At 35.2% G+C, this 12,021-nt stretch overlaps 2 protein-coding genes across 2 annotated transcripts; both read left to right on the plus strand.

Moving 5' to 3' along the window:
- The first annotated feature begins 3,320 nt into the window (after window positions 1-3,320).
- LOC133333598 (uncharacterized) lies at window positions 3,321-5,011 on the plus strand. Its single transcript, XM_061541908.1, has 3 exons — window positions 3,321-4,199; window positions 4,332-4,894; window positions 4,969-5,011. The coding sequence occupies exons 1-3, from the start codon at window positions 3,321-3,323 to the stop codon at window positions 5,009-5,011; spliced, it is 1,485 nt and encodes a 494-aa protein (XP_061397892.1).
- Window positions 5,012-8,501: 3,490 nt separating this feature from the next.
- On the plus strand, window positions 8,502-11,100 carry LOC133333599 (uncharacterized; the record flags this gene model as incomplete). Its single annotated transcript, XM_061541909.1, has 3 exons — window positions 8,502-9,455; window positions 10,248-10,810; window positions 10,868-11,100. Coding segments are annotated over exons 1-3 (1,750 nt in total), but the record flags the coding sequence as incomplete, so codon positions are not given.
- Window positions 11,101-12,021: the final 921 nt, after the last annotated feature.

Raw genomic sequence — 12,021 nt, forward strand, 5'->3', positions numbered from 1 at the left:
GTACATAATGAAGTCCAGTTTGATGTATGTGAAGTTGTGTTGAAATATTCCAATATTTATCCCATGGAGACAAAATTTTGCACTGTGTACCGAGTTAGGTCCAGATAGACGTATGGGAAGTTTTGTTGAAATCGGTTCAGATATAGATAAAGCTCCCAAAAATATATTTTCGTACAATTTTTTGTAAATGATGTTTGTTCGATTTACACAAAATTTGGAAGAGGTCCATATACACGAGTGTTGCTCGATTTTATACAAATGATACATCAAAGAATGCAAGTCTCTCTGATTAACATAGAAATTTTCATAGATTTTAGGGGTTTTCTAATACTTTGTTTTTGCAAAATAGTCAGGCTTAATCCCAGTTTGTTGTTTTTATAAAAAAAAACTATTTATTAGTGGGAATGTATGGCATTGTCAGCCGAGGGGTAAGGCAGGGAAGACTATAGTTTCGGATCTCGCCACTGATCCTCATCAGTTCCCTTAGTTTTTTTGTTGGGATATTCTCCCCAGAAGCTATTAATAGCTTCTTTACAAAAAACCTTTCAAACCCAAATGTCTCTTGTGACAATTCGAAGTTCTTACGACCCCAATGAGAAGTTCGTTTCGTTGGCGCCTGACTTCGTGGTCAACAAGGCATTTACAAACAACTACAATACATTTCCCACTGCTATATGTCGTCACTTTGTGACGAATGCACATAACGTTGTTGATGGTATTGCTAGTTAAAGCAATAAACCAAACAGTATGACTGTGCCTCGTCTACAACTTCAGTAGTGTTGGCGGGTTATTTCCCTGTCTTACCCCTCGGCTGACAATGCCATACATTCCCACTAATAAATAGTTGTTTTTTTATAAAAACAACAAACTGGGATTAAGCCTGACTATTTTGCAAAAACAAAATACAAATGGTATCCCAAATAACCCGCCAACACTACTGAAGTTGTAGACGAGGCACGGTCATACTGTTTGGTTTATTGCTTTAACTAGCAATACCATCAACAACGTTATGTGCATTCGTCGTTTGAAAGGTTTTTTGTAAAGAAGCTATTAATAGCTTCTGGGGAGAATATCCCAACAAAAAAACTAAGGGAACTGATGAGGATCAGTGGCGAGATCCGAAACTATAGTCTTCCCTGCCTTACCCCTCGGCTGACAATGCCATACATTCCCACTAATAAATAGTTGTTTTTTTTATAAAAACAACAAACTGGGATTAAGCCTGACTATTTTGCAAAAACAAAATACAAATGGTATCCCAAATAACCCGCCAACACTACTGAGGTTTTCTACTACGTTCAAATATCTATGTAGAACACAAATTAAATTTCGGCCGATTCCATTTCAAAGGTCTTCTAAAGATGATATGTCTGTTCTATCTTCAAGATATTGTATGTATTAGAATCTCTTGCATGTACCCAAAGTGGTGAAGAGAATCATATAGTCGGTCCGTCCGATTTTGATCTTTCCTTACTGGTTTCTATTACAAACAAAACCTTTTCAAAATAATCGATATTTATACCCTACACAACTATGTTGTCAGTGTATTATAGCTTTGTGCAGCCCCAAAAGTTTGTAACGCAGCGAAATATTGGTCCTAGACCCACCTTTAAGTATACCGATCGTCATATCTCGACTAGCTGAGTCGATCTAGACATGTGTGTCCGTCCGTCTGTCCATTATAATTTGTAAACACGATACAGGCCACAGTTATTGACCAATCTTCACGAAATTTTGCATGTACGATGGGTTCTGGCCAATTTAATATTTAGGGGGCGAAATGGACCAAATACTTAATTTTTGTCGGTTTTTCCTGTCGCTCCAGAGGCCGCAATTATGGCCCAAACATCGCGAATTTTAACAGGGAGATGAGGATTGGACCAAAGAATAGGCATGCGTGTTTTGATAAATATCAGTCAATATTTAGCGGGTCGAATGGACCCCGATTTTTGTGTGAAAAAAATAAAAAAAAAATGTATTCTATGTCGCATATATTTGCCCCTGGAGGACATAGACCCGAGAAGTTGATAGTATATCTAAGAGGAGTGGCTGACCTTTAAATTGATACAACTATATTGTCGTATGTACTCGGATGTGGGAGTTACACTTAAATATTTACAGGTCCTTACGTATTCAGATATTATTTAGTAACCAATTAACATACTAGAGGGCGGAAATATAGCACTGATCGGATCAAGGTATGGTCAAGGACAACGCCTATAATGTTCGGTGAGGATCAGATACTTTATTTTTGTGTTTTTTCGAATCGATATATAGGCCACAATTGAAAGCCGAGCATCGCAACACAACCCACGGTGAAGGAAATCTGGATAAGTAATTAGAAGGGCTGTACTGAATATTAATAGTATTTGTTGACCTCTAATCGGTCAAAAAGGTGCAAATATCGCGATATAATGCCCATGTTTATAATATAGAACCGACTATACTGCTCCGTTGACTGGTTAAAATTATCTTTCAAATAAATGTTGTTTGTTTCAATTTGGATCATTTTTGTGGGAGTTAGATAGATTTGTAACTGAAATTGTAAATTTTTAACATGGGGTAGGCACCTTCACTGATTAGGGTTGTATATAATTAGAAAAATTACAGCCTATTCGTTTGAAAAACATACAAAAAATTCCTAAAATACCCCCAAAACTGCTATATGGGGCTATACGAAAATACAAATTTTCAACACCAAAAATCCAAGGAGTAGTAGCAAGATATCTTCAAAACTAAACTCAATCGTGGTTTCAACAGATAGACAGATAGACATGTTTAAATCTACATATAATTTTATTCTGCTCAAGTATATACATTCCGATTAATATTTCAAGGTGTTGCAATGACAAATTTACACTAATTTTGGTAGCGTAGTATGTATGTATATGATGTAATTTTGATGCAGCATTTTCTATGCAAACATTGGTGAAAATCGGACGAAATTATATAAGGGAGCTATACTCAAATCTAAACCTATTTATGACAAACATTACATATATCCATCTAGAAACAATGATATATTCATGTATTATTGTCGCCATTCTATTTATTTTTCCATCACTGTTATTATGTTGTAGTTCAAAAATTGCATTATTTTTAATACTACCTATATAGGTGGGGTCTAATGCCACTTCATTTTACGAGTTGGTGGCAATGTAAACACAAGATAACAATCTACTTAAAATCGGTTATCTAAAAAAAAATATTCCGTAAGACAATATTCACCTTGTCATAAAGTGACGACGAAAAAATATATTGAGACGGTTCAGTATATTAAAAAAGTTGAATTAGATAGGTTGTTGTTTTTATGTACCAAAATGGGTTTAAATTCTTCCAAACGCAGTCCGCGCAGTTATGATATTGCACCAATTGTATCCGACAAGGAATTTCGTTATAAGAAGGCAACAAAGGCATTACCCGATGTTGCAGTGCCACAAGTGATTATTGCACCAGAAGCAGATGAAGATTCACAGCCGGAAAATGAGAAAAACGTCAGAGAAGTTGTCAATTCCGATAAACGTACCACAAATATAAGCATTCCCACGTGGATACATATGAGTACCTTCCATGAACTTTTACAACGCATAGAATCCGAATTTCTAGAAATTATATCCTTTCAAGTCCAACCCGCCTTGGCACCAGGAGAAAATTATTCCACATTAATGCTGAAAATAAAAATCACAATAAAACTCAAGGATAAGTCCACAAAAAAACTATCCTTTATGATGAAAGTGGCCCATGACAATAATGAAATGAAGGAATTACTGCAAATCAAAAATTTCTTTGATGTTGAAAACGAGGTCTACCACAATGTCATACCGGAATTGGAGCAAATGTATCATCAGGCTGGTAGTGAGGTGACATTTGGTGCCATAGTCTATGAATTGCATGACGCAGAACCCTCATCTAATTATGTCCTCTTAGAAGATTTAAGTCTGCGTGGCTATAAAAATGTTAATCGCTTGCAATGCCTAGATATGGAACACACTAAGGCGGTGTTACGAAAATTAGCTACATTTCATGCAGCATCAGTTTGTCGTGTCTATCGAAAAGGACCGTATTCTGAAACATTTTCCCCTAATTTAGAAAATCCAAAGGGTCGTGAATTTATTTCGCAAATGTTTAGTTCATTTAAGAAATCATTTATGGAAAATTTGAAATTATATGATGACGGTGAAAAATATCATGACAATATGGTAAGTAGGAAGCTAAATTATGTTTTTAATTCCGTTTATAAGCCTGGGGAAACTTCATAATTCGTAAACGGCTCACAAAAAATGTCAGTGAAACTATTTCTTATAAAAAATTGCATTTTATCTTTCTTTCAGAGTAAATTTTTCGACAATGTTGTAGACGAGTTCACTCTCGGTCGCCGACCAAATCCCGCATACTTTAACGTACTCAATCACGGAGATGCCTGGTGCAATAATATTCTCTTCAAACACAACGCCGATGGCCATGTCGAGGATGTTCTTTTTGTTGACTTTCAGAATTCCAATTATGGTTCAGTGGCTCAAGATCTATTCTATTTTATAATATCATCAACACAGAAAGATATAAAAGTGGAGCAATTTCATTATTTCATACGTTACTATCATCAACATCTGGACGAAAATCTTCGATTACTTGGATATCCGATAGAGAAAATTCCATCACTTTGTGAATTGCACCGGCAGTTAATTCACTATGGTAGCTGGGCCACAATTACATCATTCCTAACAATGGGCATTGTTCTGTTGGATCCTACGGATAAGGCGAAATTTGAAAATTTCATAGGCGAACAAAAAGAGCATTTAGAATTTAAGAATACGATATATTCAAACCCACGTTATGTGGAGCATATGAATGAGGTATTGCCATGGCTATATCATCGGGGTTTTATGGAAACGAGGCGAGTAGTGAAAATATCTAAAATTGAAAAGCTGTTTTAATTTGTAAAAATTGTATGTTATTTTATTTCTTTAGGGATTGTAGCAATGATGGTAAGGATTTGCCAACAAGGGACTAGACGATCCAATGAATGTATAAATAATGTGATAAATATATATATATATATATATATATATTAATGCTATTTTCTGTTTCTGAGGAATTTCTTAGGAATTTATTTCTGGATTTCACTTGTGGTTCAAAATGGAGAGTTATATAATTCTTTAAACACGTAACACACTTAGGTAATAATCCGAGTCTCCGAATGTTGAGTAAAAACTATTTAACTGGCGAACCATATGACGTAGCAAGAGAACTCAGCAGTACTTCTGGGGTCACTGGGTCCACGTTTTAATATATCCCCATATAAGTTGTTGGGGTCCCTGGGTCTATGTTTATATCCAAATGGAATGGTAAATTGATACCAATTACATAGATATATATATACTCGGATTGGGGAGCTACACATAAATATTTACATTTTAGATTATGTAGATTCTGTAGTTGTCCTATATTAACATATCGCGTCGATTATTAAAGTTTTGAATGTATAGTTTTCGGTGATAGTCGTTTAATCAAATGAATGATATAGAAACCGTAAAGACTCGACACCCCAAAAAGGCTCAAAACTTTCAATATTTATAAATTCAAAAATCTTTCAAAACTTTCGATATTTATTATAATCGATATTCGATATAATCAGACGATTGAAATGTCCGATCTGAAACTTTCTACAAGCTATTATCATTACCAAGATTATGGAACCTCCCCTAGTAAGGATCAATATTTTAGAAACTTATAAGTTTAATTTGAGGCGAATTGAATAAACGATTTGATCAGCATTAAATTCGAAACTTTTTTGATAAAAACGAATACCTCATTTGAAGCAAATAATTAATGAACGGGATGTGTAAGACCCGTTCATCCAGCCAAAATATGAAATAAATTATTTTGCAATTTAAACGGGAAATTTTGCATAGAAAGATTCTGATAAAAAAAGAAATACTGGCAAATTTTTGAAATGAAAACATAGGGAACATACATATAACGACAATTCTTCCAATCGATTGTTGTAAACCAAATAGAATATTCTGCAATTTCAATGGGGGTTTTCCGAAAGTATCAAAACCCTAAAATGTTGACATATATTATTAACGCATGGTACGGTGAAACATGTGTATAAAATTCTGAAAATACTCCAATTTAGCAACTACTTTGTGTTTTCATTATATAAGGGGTTAGGCCTAATTAGAACCGATGTAGCTCAAGTTCCAAGCTAATATTTTAGTTTTGAATCCCAATACCGTCCATCACGCTAAATAATTAATAGGAAGGATGTTTTATATAGGACCTGGTCGTAAATGCGGGTCGATACAGTTCATTCTCAAACCTCACGTTTTAGTTTTTATATCGATATCCTCCGAGAGAAAAATTATTAAACATATGGCTAAATCGACTAAATCGTTTTAGAATTCCATACTATGTGGGATATAAACTGAAAATTTCGTCTACCGAATATCCCCCCTACTATGGTGGAATACAGCTATATGTGATAACCCCAATACACGGAAAAAATCCTCTAACTATTTTAATATAAAAAGGGGGTTATAAATTTGTGGGCTCCCTTATATGGGGGCTACCCGAAAATATGGACCTATATTTATAATTTTTTGTGGAGAGATTCGATACCCAATAAGAAGTCAAAGTACTAAATTACAGCCAATTCGGTAGAAAAATCCGGTCAATACCCCTCAAAAACTGGAAATTGGGAGGTACCCTTATATGGGGGCTACCAGAAAAAGTGGACCTATATTTATAATTTTTAGTGGAGAAATTTGGTACCCAATAAGAACCCAATGTACCAATTTTCAGCGAATTCGGCTGAAAAACACGCCCAAGAACCTCAAAATACTGAAAATTGGGGGTACCCTTGTATGGGGGCTGTCCGAAAAAATGGACCTATATTTATTATTTATAGTGGGGAGATTTGCTACCCAATAAGAACTCAAAGTACCGAATTTCAGCGAATTTGGTTGAAAAACACGCTCAAGAACCTCAAAATACCGAAAATTGGGGGGTACCCTTATATGGGAGCTATGCCTAAACGTGGACCGATATAGCCCATCTTCGAACTTGACCTGCCTGCAGACAAAAGACGACTCTATGCAACATTTTGGGGCTCTATCTCAATTCGTTTAGACGCTAGAGTGATTACAACAGACAGACGGACATGCTTAGATCGCCTTAGAATTTTACGCTGATCAAGAATATATACTTTATAGGGTCGGAAATGATTATTTCGATGCGTTGCAAACGGAAAAACAAAACTAATATACCCTCCATACTATGGTGGAGGGTATAAAAAAAACTTAGATTATATAAAATCCGCCGACGAATTATTGGAAAACATATTATTATTTTCATATTGGCAATATAAGTTATAACCTAGATCTTTCCATAGTTCATATATCGCTTTTATTTCAAATGTATTTTCCTAAAGCTAGAGGGTGTAACAAATTCGATCCAGCTGAACTAAACGACCTTTGCACTTCGACCTTTGCACTGTCGATTTTCAAAAAAAAAAAAAAAAAAAAAAAAACCATCAATGACTGTCAACATAGTGAAATATTTCTCAAAGCCTACATATCCATCACATTAAGAAACCGCAATGTCTATGAGGACTTTTGTACTTGCTGATAACACTGACTAGGATGTACCTTTCAAATTTAAATTTGATAACAAAAATGACGTATTAAAAATGTGCAAAACTAGAAATATTAAATTGTGCACAAAAATAGCCATACAACAGAATATGAAAGAGAAAATATGCAGAAGAGGGTCTTCAGATTTTTTTTTTTTATTTTTAGATATCGCACTTATGACATATTTTAGATATTGGGGAGGAAATGAAATGTTAAAAATTATAAATCAAAGGTTAAAATATTTCAAAACATTTAGTGCGGGATTTGTCTTGAAATACGAATATTACATCAGTCATGGCTAAAATCGAGCTTATCTACAAAATATTGATTTTATTTTGATAGCAAACAAACCACTAATAAATGTCATCATTGTTGATATTGAAAATAAGCATTGTCATTAATTTAGAAATAGAAAAAGAGGCAAACGCGTCGAAGAGAACCACCAGAGAGACAGAGAGTATAACTATATCTTAGATCGTATTCTGATAATTTCACTACGCACTACCAATGGAAATGCTAAGCGACTGGTGGCCACTTCAAACAAACTTGATAATACTATGCCATACGTTGTACCTGTTGTTTTTCCAAGAGCCCGCTCTCAATTTATCGCCAAATTACTCAAAGTGATCGTGGTGTGTTTGTTTTTTAGCTATACATATCTATGAAATGCATATAACCGAAAAATTAGTTAATCGCTTCTCCACAGTACTGAGTGTGTAGTGAACCGTGAAGGTTGTTTCATTCCAATAGTTACGAATATCATTTTTCCGATTTCTGTTCATCAGCCGTTGATTTGAAATTATTTTCTCTTAGTATTCAATAGAAATTATTTGTGTTCAGATTCGGTTTTGTTTGGTTTTTTATATTATGGGTTTACGCAATTCAAAACATGATCCCAAGAGTTATGATATAGCTCCTGTTGTATCGGATAAAGATTTCAGTTACAAGAAAACACCAAGGCCATTGCCAGAAATTAAATTACCCTTACTGACAGTTACACCTGAAACTCCCAGTGAAGAGGAACCACAAAGTGTCACTACAAATAATGAAGAGGTACCTCAGGAAGAGCCAACTGCAACCAAGGAACAGCTACAAGTACCTATCGTAACCTCTGCTGTAGACAATGAAGAGACAAAAACTGAAGAAGTTCCAAATCCCCACATTCCCGCTTGGGTGAACAAGAAAAATATCCAACCTTTACTAATGAAACAATATCCCAATTTCAATGAAATTGTTTCGTTCAAAGCCCAACCTGCCTTAGCTGCTGGTGAAAATTATGCCACACTTATGTTGCGCGTCTATGTCACAATCAGCCTTTTGGATGGCACCACCAAAGATTTATCGTACATGTTAAAGGTCGCCCACGACAACAAGGATATGCAACAAATGTTGCATCATATGAACTTCTTCCAAGTTGAAAATGCCACCTACAATGACGCCATACCCGAAATGGAAGAAATGTATCGTAAGGCTGGTGTTGATGTTTCCTTTGGCCCACAGGCCTATCGCATGGCTGAAGAGGCTCCCGCCGATTTTTATGTCCTATTGCAAGATTTGGGACCTCTACACTATAAGAATGCCAATCGCTTGGAAAGTTTAGATACAGAACATACAGAGGCGGTTCTACGCAAAATGGCTCTATTCCATGCGGCATCAGCTGTTCGTGTGTTCCGGAAGGGAGAATTTCGGGAGGAGTTTAAGCGTGATTTGGATTCGCCAATTAGTCGCGGATTTATACAACAAATGTTCGGTTCATTCAAGAAACCATTTTTGGATTGCATCAAACTTTACGAGAATGGTGAACAATATTATGATGCGATGGTAAGTAGAGATGTTGAAGGATAACAAGTAAAAAAGATATTAAGTTCGACCCGGCCGAAGTTTTTATACCCTCCAACATGAGGATGGCAATCAAATTATTTAAAATAAGGACACTACGTTTGAAAAACTTGTCCAAAATCCCCAGAATACCGAATATTGGGGGTCAGTATTAATAATTTTTGGTACGGAGATGTGCTATACAATGAGAACCCAAAACACCAAATTACAATCAATTCGGTTGGAAACGTGTCCAAAATCTGCAGAATACCGAATATTGGGGCGTACCGTTATATGAGGGCTACACCAAAACATGGACCGATATATCCCATTTGCAATACCTAACATTCTAGGAGTACTAGCAATGTATGTGCAAAATTGCAGAGCTCTAACTTTTTTGATAGCCTAGCCGTGGTCATATTTCAAGGGTAAAACACCTCAAAGCATGTTGACGAGGCTCGCATATAAAAATACCAGGTCAGGTTACATAACCCCATAATAGACATTTTAAATGTCCTCACCAAATTCTTCAAACTATTTATCTATAATTTGGCATATCTGATATGTCAAGGTGTTAAAAAAATCCTCCCAATTAATCAACCATAATTTCGAGTTATGGAATGAGCAGGAACCTCCTTGCAATTGTACACCAGATTTTTTGTAAGGGTATAAAAATTGAACTCGGCCAAATTTAACGAAATGTCTATATATTTTTGTAATTTAATCTATTTTTTTCCATTATTTCTGTCCTATCTTTCCTTATAATTCTAAAGTCGCTGTCTTTATTACTTTTAGGAATTTTTCTTCGATAACTGTGTTGAAGAATTCGTACAAATGCGTAAAGTAAATCCCGACTTCTTCAATTGTCTCAATCACGGCGATTCGTGGTCCAATAACATCCTCTTCAAATACGATGACCAAGGCAAATTGGTGGATTGTCTATATGTTGATTTCCAAAATACCAATTACGGCTCTCCAGCTCAAGATTTCCTATATTTTATGATCTCTTCAACACAAGCTGATATTAAAGTGGATAAATTTGAATATTTTGTACAATACTATCATCAGCATTTGGTGGAAAATTTAAATTTATTAGCCTATCCTAAAGAGAAAATTCCCAGCTTGAGAGAATTCAATAAACAGATAATTACCTATGGTTCGTGGGCCACGGTGACTGCCTTCTTGACCATGGGAATTGTGTTGTTGGACCCAAGCGATGATGCTAAATTTGAAAATCTCATGGGTGACGAAAAAGAGAGTGTGGACTTTAAGAAACTGGCGTACTCGAATCCACGTTATATAACACACATTAATAAGGTGTTGCCATGGCTGGCTCATCATGGTTATTTGGTGCCAAAGTAGGTATTAGAAATAAAATTTAGAAGAATAATTCATAATAAATAATATCATTGCAGATTTGTTACCAAAGAAGTTGTTGAAACTGTAACTGTCTCTGTCCCTGAACCTAAGCAAGATCCCTCCACCACCCACCCCGAATGGTTAAACGAAAAGTATTTCGAAGATATTATTCGTGGCGAGTTTGAAAATTATCAACAAATTGTAAAATTCAAAGTCAGCCCAGCAACAAATACCGGAGATAACTATTCATCGATAATGTTAAAGACTGATATCGATATCGAGCTAAAAGGTACGTGAGAACATTTCTAGGCGATCGTAATGGAACTTTTTATTTGTTTGAAGAATGGGGTACATTCTTATATCTATTGTATTTGTTATTTATGTGCTAATACGTTTATACTGGCCGATATGAACGGTATCAGAAAGTGCGGACATTGATAACGAGGTAATATTTTGAAGCGTGCCCCAGGTGACAGTAGATATTTGTCGGCTTTATTATTTTTTGATAAGATAGGTGTTTGATTTCTTTATTTTTTCCAATATGTAGATGGTCTATAAACTTTGCAATAAAATAATGAGGTACAGAAATTTTAATTGTTAATTGCTGCATTTATAATTGTGCAGATGTTGGTAATGTTATTTATACTCGTACACTATAAATAGGTTGTGTAAAAAATAGCACGAAATAAAATCAATTCTACAGAATCATAAAAATTGAAACCATAAAGGTTTATAAGGACCGTGGTAAAATAAATTACATCAAACCTCCTCCAAGGGACTATATGTAAAAAATGGACCTAATTGAGCAACCGTGGCATAAATACAAATTTTAATAATTTGGTACACTATTTATATGAAATCGGATGGAAATATATATGGAAGCTATTTCTAAATGAACCGGTTTCAACAAAACTTCGCCGTACATGGATAAATATTGAGAGTTTGGTGCAATATTCACTTAAAATCTGACGAATATATTAGGTTCTCGAAAAAGAAATACATTATGAAAATGTCGATAAAATCGGAGAAATGATTGGAGTTGACCGGTATGTTAGCAGTCGTAACATCGCCCAGAAACTAGAAATCGAAAAAACTGCTTTAAACCATTACATCTGCGAAGCGTTGTCCAAACGGAATTATATAGACCCATGGTGACTGGAGATGAGAAATGGATCACATACGATAACCCTGTGCGAAAAGGATCGTGGTC

The sequence above is a fragment of the Musca vetustissima genome, unplaced genomic scaffold, assembly GCF_032173495.1.
Source record: "Musca vetustissima isolate MV318-11 ecotype Yass unplaced genomic scaffold, APGP_CSIRO_Mvet_v1 utg71418, whole genome shotgun sequence".
NCBI classification, from domain to species: domain Eukaryota; kingdom Metazoa; phylum Arthropoda; class Insecta; order Diptera; family Muscidae; genus Musca; species Musca vetustissima.

Bases quoted from the DNA above. Each gene is read 5' to 3' on its own strand.
- LOC133333598 (XM_061541908.1), top strand. From the start codon at position 3,321: ATGGGTTTAAATTCTTCCAAACGCAGTCCGCGCAGTTATGATATTGCA. The intron at 4,200-4,331 runs GTAAGTAGGAAG...TCTTTCTTTCAG, and splicing joins AAAAATATCATGACAATATG to AGTAAATTTTTCGACAATGT. The intron at 4,895-4,968 runs GCGAGTAGTGAA...TTATTTCTTTAG, and splicing joins CGGGGTTTTATGGAAACGAG to GGATTGTAGCAATGATGGTA.